Below are 14,357 nucleotides of genomic sequence, written 5' to 3' on the forward strand. Positions count from 1 at the left end.
TACACTTTTCTTTGGAAATTAAATTGAGCCCTTCAATAAGTTCGAGATACTCTAGATTTAAAAAGTATGTAATCGTTTACATTCGTACAAATCTTCTACTATATAACTATTCTATATAAGTAGATGTTATTTATTTATATTATTCAAAACCCGAAATGCTTTTATTGTACATTAAAAGAAAGAAAATCCATTCAACCATACTTTATACAGAGAGATATCATCAATTGTCAACCTCACAATTTTAATTTGATTTAGTAAAATTGTAATATATAATAATATATGAGGTGTTTTTATTTTTGCTTCAGAAGTCAGAAAAGATTTAGGGTTTTCCATAAAAGAAAGAATTATAAAAAGGAAATTATTCAAAAAAAAGTTGGAATACATGGTTTAGAGATGAATGATGAATCATCCATGATGATCCAAGGGTCATGATCTATCAGTTAAACGAAGCCTTGATACTCTTTCTATCAGAAGGTATATGACTTTCAATCTCATTAATAAGAGATATGACCGAGGAAGTATATTATAGAAAAAAAAGATTGCACCTTTTGACCAATTTGACTGGAAAATCATCTATTTAAACTTAGTCTAGAACAAAGATCATTTCACCACCTCCATAAAATATCTAAGAAATATTATGGCTTATTCTTCTTCTCTTTTTCCTTCTCCATTTTTCTCAACCGATTCTTCTTTATTTGAAGTGGAGGTAACTCGAGACGAGTTTCATTCTTTCCACAAAATCGATAGAGACTTGTTCACTCGCCTCGTCTTTGTTCTAAAACGAGACATGAACCAATCGTCTCAAGTGATTGCGTTTCTCCTCGTGGTCGAGCAACTTCGCTTTGCACGCAACTTGGTCGCGTATCTTGTCTCATCACAAGACATGTTAATCGACGCGGTGGCCAATGAAGTCGGTGTGTGTCTAAGTATCTTATACAACCAAGACTACTCAAGCTTCTTCCTCCTTAACCACAACAACAATGATGAGGTGGTTATTCCTTTTCTCAAAGGTCTAACTGACAGTAATCTCACACTCAGTTACATCAACCAGTACCGCGAAACTATTCTCGTTGGAGTGACAAAGAATTTGAACGATGTCTGCAACCGAGCTTTCGATGATATATACGAGAAGGGCTACAAAGAGCAACTGTTGGCGATAGAGAGGGCAAAACTCATTGAGGAGATGAAGAAGATCCGGTTGGGTGCTCAACAACAAACCCCTACTAGGTTGAGTGTTCAACACCAAACCCCTAGCTGGTGGAATGTTCAACAACAGATCTCTCGTAGGTCGAGTGTTCAACAACGAACCTCTATTAGATCGAGTGTTCGACGATCAACCCCTATAAAGGTGAGTGCTCCACAAGAATGGGTTCCTGCTCCAGATGTTGAAAAAAAAGCAAAGGCGGTCGTGATGGAGACAGAGGGGGCGGACATCAAGGAGGACGAGGAAGAGGTGACGCCGGCAGATGATAGGACGGTGATTCTAAAGTTTTCCAAAGGATATCCAATTTCTGAATCGGAGGTTAGGGTTCACTTCACGAGGGAGTTTGGAGAAGTGATAGAAGCCATTGTGATGCAAGAAGTGCAAGAGAATGAGCAGCCCTTGTTTGCGAGGATGGTGTTGAAGATGGAATATGCGTCGAAGATTGAAGAGATCGTGACTCCAATGAACAAAAACATGTTCACTATTGATGGAAAACATGTTTGGGTTCACAAGTTCTTCGCTGCGCCCTCCTCCTCGCATGTTTGAACGTCTTCTTGAGTCTTATAAGTTGTGTTTTTGCTTCTGAATAAAAAATAGTGTTTGTTCTTTATTATTACATTGTAATTCATTAAAGTGGCAAGGTGGATTACCTATTTTCTAATATATCTTTCGTTTTGAATGTGAATTTTTTTCTATTGGATAATACAATTTTAAAACCTGAAGTGCAGCACCCAAGGAGCAAAAGACCTTTTTTCCTCGGTTGTAAAAGTTCAGAATAAATATTAAAATTAAATGTCTGATATAGGGATAAGTTGGAATATTAATAATTAAATTAGAATCTTAACATTAATGACATTTATAAATTTGATAAAAAATACCACAATATCAGAATTTTTAAAACCTGAAGTGCATCTATTGGACATCTATTGGATAATACAATTTTAAAACCTGAAGTGCAGCACCCAAGGAGCAAAAGACCTTTTTTTCTTGGTTGTAAAAGTTCAGAATGAATATTTAAATTAAATTTCTGATATAGGGATAAGAATTAGAATATTCATAATTAAATTAGAATCTTAACATTAATGACATTTATAAATTTGATAAAAAAATACCACAATATCAGAATTTTTAAGTTTACAAAATGAAAATTTTCTTGGACCAAAGTTTAAAATTAATTACGATAAAATTATATGTAAGGTAACAAACGGCTCTCATAAAATTATGATTATCAAACAAAATTTAGGTTGTATTTATTTCGTGGTACGATACTTTTTTTTATGAAAATAAATTTCAGCATGTAGAAAAAGAGGTACGAACTAAAATGAATCGACAACAAAACTAAACAAACAAATAGTAGCCATTGGAATTATTTTGCAAGGAATTCATTCATTATTAGTGAAAAGTGTAGGATTTTGAAATGTAAAAATGCATGATATAATTCGGCGTATGTAGTTCGTACAGAAGAATAATAAATCAAAGCATGATCAGACGGTTACCAAATATGGTATTTACGATCAAAGCTTGATCTTAACATTCATACAAGAAAAGAATAAACCAAAGCTATTGGATGGTACTATGAAGGCAATGTTATTTCTATAGGAAAAAATAACCGCTGAACTCTAATTAAATCCCACCATTTTGTCTTGTTGCCAAGATAAAAGCATGAATTATGTTTCGTGTTTACCCAAGAATTTTTGATGAACCATATCACTCTGTTCTTGTATTTCAACATGTAAAAACCAATTAACTCTAATTAAAACCCCTTACCAATCCTTAAGTTTTAGTTTCAGCTATGACAATTTGACTTTTGATACAATATGCTACAGATGTTCGGTACAACTTGTAATAGTGTTTGAAGCATGATTGTGAAATGTGTCCAGAGTGCTCTTCTGCTGCATCAGTGGAGTTGACAAAGACAAGAACCAAAGCGAAAATACAAGAAAGAATTACCGCAATCGGTGTATATGTGGAATTAATGGAGAAAGGAGTCTTCGGGTTGAAGAGTGGAGATAAAAGCTTGGGAAGTCCAATGCTGCAACTAATTGCTATTATTTATGAGAACATGCGGTAAAATGAAAGCTCCAGAAACATATATGGAGGATAAACCTTCAATTCATCCTCTTAATGGCAAGAAATATGCTCGTCTTCTACATACCATGCTCAATCAACCAGTGTTCATGGTATTGTGGTTACTCTCAAACACACCACATGAGTGGTGAAGATATTGCTTGGAATTGTCAAAGGTTGGGAATGTAGATAAGTGTGTATATAAGGTAGGAAAAGAACTAAAAATATTCTCACTCTGTTGTAGTATCTGCTAAGGGGGGAAGGGTGGACTAGCCATCTTTTGAAATGATGAGGTCAAGATTCATTTTGGAAAACCCTTCTCTCTATTGTTCAAACATGTATGTAAAAGATGGCAGAAATACTTTCAAACATCGTCAGGCTCATTGGTGAAAACTAATAAAGTTGCTGCTGCTCGAGCTTATGAGCACAAACCTCAACTAATATTTCGGGACTTCAATGATATTAATGGCAATTATGAGAAGGAGTTAGGAGCTATCAGGCATAAGCCTCATTTTTCTTATTTTATCATATGCTATTGTTATCCGGGCTTCATGATTTAAAACAATATAGGGAAGATTTACTTGTATTGGTAATAAATCCAAGTTCAAAATTAAATCTCAGATTTATAGAGCAGTGGCTAATTATGACTGCATTGATATGTAATCATCTGCTTGTATTTATCAACCACCTTGGATTGGTTCTGATAATCGGCCATTATTTATTAGTACTTATTCATTAAAATATAGTGAAGAAAAAAAGTTTAGATATGATAATAGATAGATGCTGCAACACGAAGTAAAACAAAGAAAAAATTGTAAGAATGGGTCGTGAGTAAGTTATCAATTAGGACTATGGGTTATGCCAAGTTTTTATGGGACATTTGCTAAAACCAATCCAAATATTCAAATCAAATGTAAAAGTGTACCCCACTTTCAGTCAAATGCAAAATCAACCTAAAGGAGTAGTGAAAGTACTATTTAACCCTTATGACCAAACAAAAAACAGAAATGTATTTTACGTTTCTATCCTTTGGAAGTTTACACGTAATAAAAGAAGTCTACATATATATAGACTTCCTACGAAGTCTACCTTATAGACTTGTTTTGTCGTCTACACTCTAATTTGATAATTTAATTTTGAAAATGCATAAAAATAATTATTGTGATATTTTTAACTAATCATCAATATAATGGATAATATGAAGTAAATAAATTAAAATTTCATATAATCGAACAATTTTAAATAATATATACTAATTTGGTTATCATGTGTTAGACTATGTTCATACTTTAGAAACAAAAGGTTCTAACATGTTATGTCTTTTAGTAGTTGATTTCATAGGGTTAGATTTTAGATTTTTTTTTTTTGTTTTATTAACTTAAATCTGCATATTAATGTTTAGTTGTTTATATTTTGTATAAATGAGACTTTTTGATTATCAAGCAAAACATTTAGGGTTTGAGATTTGTGGTTTAGGGTTTCGTAGACCTACAATAAAATCTATTTATCTGAAGACGTCTTTTTCAGTCTATATTTTTCAATTTGTTTTACAAAACATCATTATATTTAAACTAAGTTAAGTTCCTTACGAATAAAAAAGTGAAATCATATACTATAACTATTAAAAAATAAATAAATCATATATTAAAATTATTAAAATAATAAAGAATAAACAACAATAATTAAATTATTATAGTAGACTTCCAAAAAGGTCTACTATGTTATAGTAAGATCTACTCCAAAATTTTAATTTTAGTAGACTTCAAACAAAGTCTACAGTATCGTAAATTTTAACCTAGTTACATTTTTGTCTCCCTATATAAACAAAATTTATACAGTCTCTCTCTAAAGTGGCTGCACAAGTTTTTAAAACTCTCTCCTTTCTCTCTAAAACTCTCTCTCTTCTCTCTAAAATTCTCTCAATTGTTTCTAAAACTCTCTCATTATCTCCTTTCTCTCTAAAATTTTCTCAAGTCTTTCTCACAATATTATCTTGTCATTTTAGATATTATGATTCATGGTTTTCATCTTCTCCTTTAAAAAATGTAAGTTTTAGATCTATAGATTTTAAATGTGTATTTTTATGTTATTTATTTCTCACAATATTATCTTTTTTTGGTAGGTATTATCACTCATGGATTTCATCTTCTCCTCTAAAAATGTAAGTTTTAGATTAATAGATTTTAAATATGGATTTACATGTTTATATTCAAATAAATTTATAGATCAAACTCTCTACATTAATTTGCTACTAGTTTACCTTATAAATTCTATTATGTAAAGTATTTTCAGATTTAAAATTATTTTCACATTTCAAAATATATATATTTTTTCAGATCTGAAAATTATCAGACAGTGTAGACTTCTAAAGAAGTTTACTAAAGCTTGCAGACTTCATATGAAGTTTACTAAACCACAAAGTTTAAGCAGACTTCATTGGAAGTCTACAAAAATATGACTTTAATTTTTTTTTATGTTTTTTAATAATTTTATCTTATTTTACAGGTATTTTCTTTCATGGTTGTTCTCTTCTCCTCCTAGAAATGAAAGGTTTACATCTATAGATTTAAAATATGTGTTCTAGTATTGATATTCAAATAAAGTTACATATTAAAATTCATATTAATATGTCTTTAATTTATAACTATTTTGTCTATTAAATCATATTTTTAAAAGTTTTTTAGATTTAAACTTATTTCATATTTTTAATGTATTTATTTTTCAGATCTATTTTTTTATAGAGTAGATTTCATTTGAAATCTACTTAAAACTTACGGCTGGTAGACTTCAAATGAAGTCTACTAGCTTTGACTTTTAAGCATATTTCATTAGAAGTTTACTCAAATATGATTTTAATTTTTATCTTATTTTTCATAATTTTATTTTATTTTGCAGATATTCTTTTCCATTGTTTTCAAATCATCTTCCCAAAAATGTAAGCTTTCCATATATTCATTATAAGATATTTTGTGTTTATAATGAACTATATTTATAGATTCATACATTATCTTTTTGCTTTGTTACAATGATGACAAAAAACCATTTTCGAAATATTTTCCAGAACAAAGTATTTTCAAATTTTCTAAATGCACACTTTTAGATATGAAAATTTTTCATTAGTGTAGACTTCAACTAAAGTCTACTAAACAATAACTTTACGTAGACTTAATATAAAGTCTACTAAAATATGATTTCATTTTTTATCTTATGTTTTTCTCATAACTCTATTTTATTTTGCATGTACTTTTTCCAAGACTTTATTTGAGGCATCAAGATTATGAAAAATCAAACATACTCAAGAATACTTTTTAATATATTGCTCTGTAATAACTTTCATAATAAAATATTAATTTTTAAATAATTTTTTAATGCATAATCTATAAACATTGTATTCATTTTTAGTTGTTTTCACTTGTATGATATTATTATTTTTTTGTTAGATATCAATTTTTTCACAAGATCTAACCAACCAAACAAATAAAACCACCATAAGCTAAAATAATAACTAACACACATGTGAGAAGAAGAAAATCTATACAAAATTTTCCCAAAAATTGTCAAGAGTAACACTAATCAAAACAATTTGCAATAAGTATCAAGTGTATAATTATAACACATTAAATTGTGAAATTCATCCAAGACCATTAAAATTTTACTAACATACACTGTAAAATAATTAAATCATGAAGAAATATGATGAATAATACACAAATACACTTTTAATAGAATTTACGACGTAGACTTCAACTGCAGTCTACATTTGTAGATTTACAAAAACGTCTACACTTATTATCTAACATATAGTCAATCCAAAAAAATTTAGTGTATTTGGCGCAGGCTTGATACACAAAGGCGTACAAAGTGTATCTTAGATAACTCGATCAAGTTCCGTACTTGTCGATTATTCGTGACAGGCATAAGAGGAGTATTTGCCTATTCGGAGTCATTTGCTTTAAATGATGTTTGGTAAGGAATAGGTTAGCACCATCTTCTCAATTTTGTTGTCCAGATCATAATCTTCTTATGTCATTTCAAGAAATTTACCATGTGTACAGCCATCATGCACAAGGAACATTCTTCATCCTTTTCGAATATTTTGTCACCCAAAATGTCTTTGGTCCATGCTTCACACTCGTTCTAAGTTTCCAACCACATCCTTGAACACGACACTTAGACACATACAGAGTTTTCGTTGTCTTATATACTGAGAATGTAAATTTATATTCCACAGCCACCGACTTCAGCTTTGAAACAAGCTCAGCATTACTAGCAAAACTATAAACGAAGACTTACAAATACGTCTACAATTATTAGCTAACAACATTGTCAAATCAAATTAATTATACCTTCATAATTATAAAAAAAATTATTTTCAAAATCACTCAAACTATTAGGATTAACTAACACACACTGTCAAATAAAAAAACTAGAAAAAAATTTAATGAATAATACACAAATTTAATACACAAATTCACATTTTTATAGATATTTCTATGCAGACTTAATATTCAGTCTCTGAAGATGTAGACGTTCTTTTCAGTTTACAAACGTAGACTGTCAAATAGGTCTACTCTTTGGGTTAGTTTTTGCAATTGACCATTTTACGGGTTGCTTTCTATAGTTGAATAAAAGTTGTGATTTTGTACATGTAGACTTTCATTTCAGTCTACAATTTAAAAAGGTTACTTTTTGCAATTGACCAGAATTCATCCAAGATTTGACTTTCAGTACTAGACTTCATATGCAGTCTACATGTTTAAATTTTTTTGAAAGAGGTTAGTTTTGCAATTGACCAAGTTTGACTTCCAATCAGTAGATTGAAATGAACGTCTACGGGTGTGTAGACTTCTTGTGAAGTCTACTCTCAGATCCGACGGGTTGGTTTTGCATTTGACCAAAATAAAAAAGTAGACTTTATAAGCAGTCTACATTTTTTTTAAGATAAGAAGACTGCATATGAAGTCTACAATTTAATAAATTTTTGATTGCTTTTTAAACTTTTTGGTCAAACACAAAACTAACCTATTCCACGAAGTCAAAGTTTTGGTCAAATGCAAAACTGACATTTTATAGACTTCGTTGGCAGTCTACATTTTGTAGACTTCCGTTGAAGTTTATTTTGAAAAGTCAAAAGTTTGGTCAAATGAAAACTAACCTCTTTTAGGTAGACGTCTTAGTAAGTCTACCGAAAGTTTTATTTTTGTTGTCAAAGGTAAAGACGGAGACTACTGAGAAGCGTGCGTTAGAAAAAAAATTTATCTAGTCAATTACAAAACTAACCCGTGCGTTGACAAATAGACTGCATCGTAAGTCTCCACAGAGGCGTAGACATACAAAACAGTCTACCGTCGCGACACAGATCTGAAAAAGAACGAAAACCATGTAAATAGTTACATTTTTCCTGTGTAAAGCTCGTTTCCAACCTTTTCAACCGTCCAAACTCCAAATATGAGCAAAATGAAGCATCTTTAACGATTCACTAATGAAGAAATTCGAAAATATGAAGTTTGTGATTATGAAAATGATAGTTATGAGAGTTTTTTAGATGGAAATGTAGAGGAGATGAGAGGAAATGAAGTTTTTTGGGTTAGAATGAGAAAAAAAAGTTGTTGAAAATTGAATACTAGAGCTTTAGAGCTCAAAAAATGGTGGTTCATGGTGGTTGAAAAAGTTGATGATGATGGCATTTTTGTAAATAAGAAGAAATGGTTAGGGTGTATTTGGTTTTTTGTTAATTTCGAAATTAATAAAAAACTAAATAAAAATGGTAATTTTTTAAATAATTGAAAAACATAAGGATAGTATGGAAATTTTATTGATGAATAGTATGGACAAAAAAAAAAGATTGGTTTTGGGTTTGACTTGAAAATATGGGTTGGTTTTGAAAAACACCCAGTTTTTATTTGCAAAGAGGACAACATACTTTTTTGACCCAATAACAAAGTCTTGTAAAAGTCTCTGCAGACCCTATGGAACACAAATATTCACAGTTTTACCATTTTGATTTTTTTAGAAAGAAAAAATAATAAAAGGTGACCTACTTTATATTTACAATTTTTGTTGTTTGTACTCTCTCTCCCTGATTGTCTTAAGATAAATTATAAAAGAAAAATGCTCTCTCTTTCTTCTTCTTTTTTCTGTTTTCTGTCTACTTCTTTCACAGGGAGGACGATGAGGAGATGAGGTTACATTTTTTGTCTTTGGTTCTTCTGATCAATAGATCAGATTTTTAGTTTCTCTTTGGAGATTTTTTTTTTCATGGCGATTTTGGAGTGTAGTTTCAGTTTAATCAGAACAGATCTCCAATCTTTTTATTTTTTATAAAATTTAAATTATTTTTTAAAACTTTATATATTATTCTAATGAATCAATTAAAATCAATATATCATATAAGGTTAAATATTCAATTTAATAAATATTAATAAATCATAAAATTCACAGAATATCTATAAAATTAGTTTTTTATTTATTTATTTTCTAATTACTAAAAACAAAATTAATTAAAATAATTGTTTGAGCAAATTTTAAATCAATTTTATATTCTGAAGAAACTAATACTAAATAAAATAAAATAAAAATAATTATAGAAAGAAAGAATATTTAGGTAACACAAAAACAAAGGTAAAAGGAAAAATATTTTGTGAGAAAGTGATTAAAAGTGTTTAAAAAAGTAAAGAATAAAAAAAAATTAAAAGTGAAAAATAGTTTAGGTAACACAAAAACAAAGGTAAAGGCAAAAAATATTTCTTGACAAAGTGATTAAAAGTGTTTTATTTTAGTCTAATTTTTAAAAGCAAACTGAATAAAAATGATTGTTTGAGTAAATTTCAAATAAATTATATTTTTGAAGAAACTAACACAAAATAAAAGAAATTATATATAAAAAAGGAATAGTTTAGGTAATTAACACAAAAACAAAGGTAAAAGGGAAAACTATTTGGTGACAATGATCAAAAGTGTTTTTAAAAAAATTGAAAGAAATGAAGAACAGGAGGGGAGGCTCGAACATGAATTGGGCGAGGCACCAATCGTCAAGAATTAGCCGGAAGAACTAACACTTTCACTACGTACATATTTACTCAAAGGATTTATATTATTGAGCATGTGTCACGTGCCACACTTATTAGGTGTGTGAATCCACCCCTACTTACAAGGCTTTAGCGTATTAGGTGTCATGATTGTTAAATATTAGGACTAGATAATCGTGTGAAAGTGTAAGTCTGAGTCCCTGTACTTGTAGGTTTAACATCACATTATCAATGACTGACTTTCCTGTTGCTCACTCTCCCTTTACCCTTTTCGGGTGAGATTGAGTATTAGTTAGTAGTTGGACGTTGAACGCTTTTTTGCTACTTGGTATTTTTATTTTCTTTTAATTTTTTTTTGATTATTCAGTTAATGGAGATGTTATTTAATTATTAATAAAGTGTGATTTAGGATAAATTGAAGATACATGAAAAAGTGTTATTGTAAGTGATCCAACATTCTCTAGAAAGGATGTGATGAGTGTTATATTCTTAAGCGGTGATTTCTGAATGACCCTTTCTTGCATGGCTAACTTTGTGTGTATATATATATATTGATTAGTTTTGCCAGTTCATTTTATTTTTCTCTTCTAATTGGCACTCCTCACTTTGTGTTAATTTTCCTTTTAAGTATTCTTTATCTTGAGCCTGTCTAAAATCTAAAATAGGTCATGTGAAGGAAGAGAAGCCCATCTACAATAAAATGGTTTGTAACAATTTTTAAAAATATAAAATGAGATACAAACTCACAGCCACGAGAAAATAAAGACAACGATAAAAAAATATTTAAAAGAAAAACAAAAGAAAAATATGGTTTGACAGCAAAAAAAAAATATTTTCAAAACTATTGAAATAATCTATAATTTTTAGAAACAACTACAAAATAGAAAAGAAATAAAAAAATTAGATATATTCAGTTAAATAAAAGGAAAGAGGACCACAAATAGTTGAAAATAAAATATATCATAACTAAAATGTATATTATACATATATGTTAAGATTATATTGTATACAGTGAATCATAGATATGTCAAATTTTTATTGATTACTTTTATCAAAGAAAAAAATAATATCCAATTATAGCTTGGTTCATATGGTATCAGTAATTTACTAAAAAGGTACCTTACACTTAGCATATATATCATCTCATAAAAGTATTTGATTTTCTGAATTGTAACAATCTTTATTAACATATAACATTTTTACATTTTTGTAATAGTTAAACATGTGTTCCAATAGTCTGTCATACTCCAAAAAAAAAAACAAATCGTTTTCGGTTCGGGAATTGTGAAAAATAATCCACAACAATTGTAAATGTAACATAAGAAGAAATGTAAAATATTCTTCTTCTTTTTTGCGAAAATTTAAATATCATATAGATGATTTGAAGATCTTAATTCTTAGGTCAGAGCCACTTCAGAAAATAGAAAAAAAAAAAACAAGGCGGATCAATAGAATGTTTACTTTGTTTGAATGACTATAAAGTTTTGTTAGGGATAATTCAGACTATGTTAAATTAAAATTATCATTTGAGCGGTAAAACTTTCACAATGCGATTTACACCCATCATTTATATCTTTGATTTTTTATTTGTAACAGTTATTGGTTGGTAAAATATCTAATTATCGTATGGATAAAATGAGATAATGAAATCTTTCTGTTCATTATCTTTAATCTATTAAATTTGTGACCCTCATATATCTGTATAAAACGAACCTATTACATAACGAGAACAATATAGTTTATCTTTAATTTTCACATTCTCTAAACTTTGGGCGGTCGGTATTTTTTTCTCAGTTCTTAAAAATCCCAGTCAGTTATGTCAAATTGTAGCATTGAACAACTGCATGCTTTCTATGTTCAAGAAAGACTGCTTTTCATTAAATTGGTACAAAAATTTTCAAGATCTCTAGCTGAGTCACTTCTTGTCATGGCCACATGGCTTTGGCTTGAAGACTTTGGCTTTGAGCACATCTTCTCAGTCATCATGGCTCTCAACGATCCACTCATTGCAGCTCTTGCTAATGAGGCTGTCTTATGCTTCCGGTGTCTTGAATCCGAAGAACCTCCAAATGGTTTCAGTCAGATCCCTGTGACTGCAGAATTTATGGATATATCTCTTCAAATAATCTACCAAAATCGATACAGTGCCATCACAGGAATCAAAAACTTTTTAACCACTGTTTGCTCAAGAATTTTCTCTGACATCGTTCAACAAGTTCTCCTATCCTCCTACATCACTAGCCACAACCAGCCTCTGTTGGAGATAAACTTGAAAGATAGCTTAGGAAACAAGCTATCATTATCCTAGTTAAGTTATGCTTTAGATAAAGATTGTTTTACTAATGAGATTAGGAAATATATTGATCTATATAAGGAGATGTCAACTTGTGACATAACTTGTGAGTTTGATAGATCATTGTGGGAGCTTAAGTTTTGAGATATTTTCTTAAGCTAATAAGAATTGAGTTATTCTTAATTGATCTTTGAGTTCTATAATTGGTATCAGAGCTTCTAGGATTCGATCCAAGCAGGCAACATATGAGAACAAGGTATGGGTGATATTACGACAACAATGGCAGCTACAAAACCGAAAGATGGAGGTCTTTCAATCAAGTGTCCAATGCTAAATACAACAAACTACACCGTGTGGGCAATTCGGATGAAAGTGCTACTGAAAGTCCATAAGGTGTGGGATGTTATTGAAGATGAATCTGTCGAGGTGGAAAAGAATGATATGGCAACAGCCATACTCTTTCAATCTATACCAGAGACATTAATCTTACAGGTTGGAGAGATGAACACAGCAAAACAAGTGTGGGATGCTATAAAAACACGGCACATGGGAGCCGAACGAGTTCGAGAGGCCCGTCTTCAAACACTAATGGCTGAATTCGACAGGCTCACAATGAAAGAAAGTGAAACCATTGATGATTTCGTAGGAAAACTTTCAGAGATTTCATCAAAGTCAACCGCTGTAGGAGAAAACATTGAAGAGACCAAGCTGGTTAAAAAGTTCCTTAAGTGTCTACCACGGAAGAAGTACATTCATATAGTTGCTTCTTTGGAACAAGTACTTGATCTCAAGACTACTAGCTTCGAGGATATCATTGGACGTTTAAAAACTTATGAAGAACGTGTTGCGGAGCAAGATGAGGACAACACACAAGAAAACCAGAACAAGCTAATGTATGCGAATACAGAAGCACAATCTAACCAGTATCATCAACAAAATCGTGACTCTAATGGCTATTACAGAGGAAGAGGACGTGGTGGCCGCTACTTTAACAGAGGAGGTAGAGGTAGAGGTCGATCTTTTACCGACTTTGACATGACAAAGATAACATGTTACAGATGCGACAAGAATGGCCACTTTGCGTCTCATTGCCCTGATCGCCTACTGAAGTTACAAGAAGCGTCTGAGACTAAAAATGATGATACACGTGAAGCTGAAGAATTGATGGTCCATGAGGTTATCTACCTCAATGAAAAAAACGTAAATCCACAAGAATTTGAGACAAGCTTGGACAAGGACAATATCTGGTATCTAGACAACGGCGCAAGCAACCACATGACCGGGAACCGAACTTACTTCCAATCAATAAACAAAGCTATAACCGGAAAAGTAAGGTTCGGAGATGATTCACGCATTGACATAAAAGGAAAAGGATCGATTATGTTTCATAGCAAAACCGGTGGGAAGAAGATCATATCTGACGTATATTTCATACCAGAATTGCGAAGCAACATTATTAGCTTGGGACAAGCTACAGAAGCAGGTTGTGATGTGAGAATGAAAGATGACTATCTCACTCTGCGAGACAAGGAAGGGAAACTAATAGCAAAAGCTCAGAGATCGAAGAACAGGTTGTATAAAGTAGTCATCGATATAGTTGATACACAATGTCTTCAACTAAACTGTGTAAGCGAAACTGAGAAGTGGCATGCCCGCCTTGGTCATATTGGGCGTGACTCAATGAACGTGATGATCAAGAAAGAGCTAGCTATTGGAATACCGAAGATGAAAGTAGAAAAAGAAACTTGCTCTTCATGTTTACTTG

General features: G+C 30.8%; 2 protein-coding genes across 2 annotated transcripts; both read left to right on the top strand.

The window, feature by feature from the left end:
* Nucleotides 1-637: 637 nt before the first annotated feature.
* Nucleotides 638-1,750, top strand: LOC103868321. Its single transcript, XM_009146425.1, has one exon. The coding sequence runs from the start codon at nt 638-640 to the stop codon at nt 1,748-1,750; it is 1,113 nt and encodes a 370-aa protein (XP_009144673.1).
* Nucleotides 1,751-12,226: 10,476 nt separating this feature from the next.
* LOC103868320 lies at nt 12,227-12,607 on the top strand. Its single transcript, XM_033292585.1, has one exon. It carries the CDS (start codon nt 12,227-12,229, stop codon nt 12,605-12,607), a length of 381 nt encoding a protein of 126 aa, XP_033148476.1.
* Nucleotides 12,608-14,357: the final 1,750 nt, after the last annotated feature.

The sequence above is a fragment of the Brassica rapa genome, chromosome A05 (genome assembly GCF_000309985.2).
Source record: "Brassica rapa cultivar Chiifu-401-42 chromosome A05, CAAS_Brap_v3.01, whole genome shotgun sequence".
NCBI classification, from domain to species: domain Eukaryota; kingdom Viridiplantae; phylum Streptophyta; class Magnoliopsida; order Brassicales; family Brassicaceae; genus Brassica; species Brassica rapa.

What these genes read in the sequence shown, in the direction of transcription:
- LOC103868321 (XM_009146425.1), top strand. Translation starts at nt 638, where the DNA reads ATGGCTTATTCTTCTTCTCTTTTTCCTTCTCCATTTTTCTCAACCGAT.
- LOC103868320 (XM_033292585.1), top strand. Translation starts at nt 12,227, where the DNA reads ATGGCCACATGGCTTTGGCTTGAAGACTTTGGCTTTGAGCACATCTTC.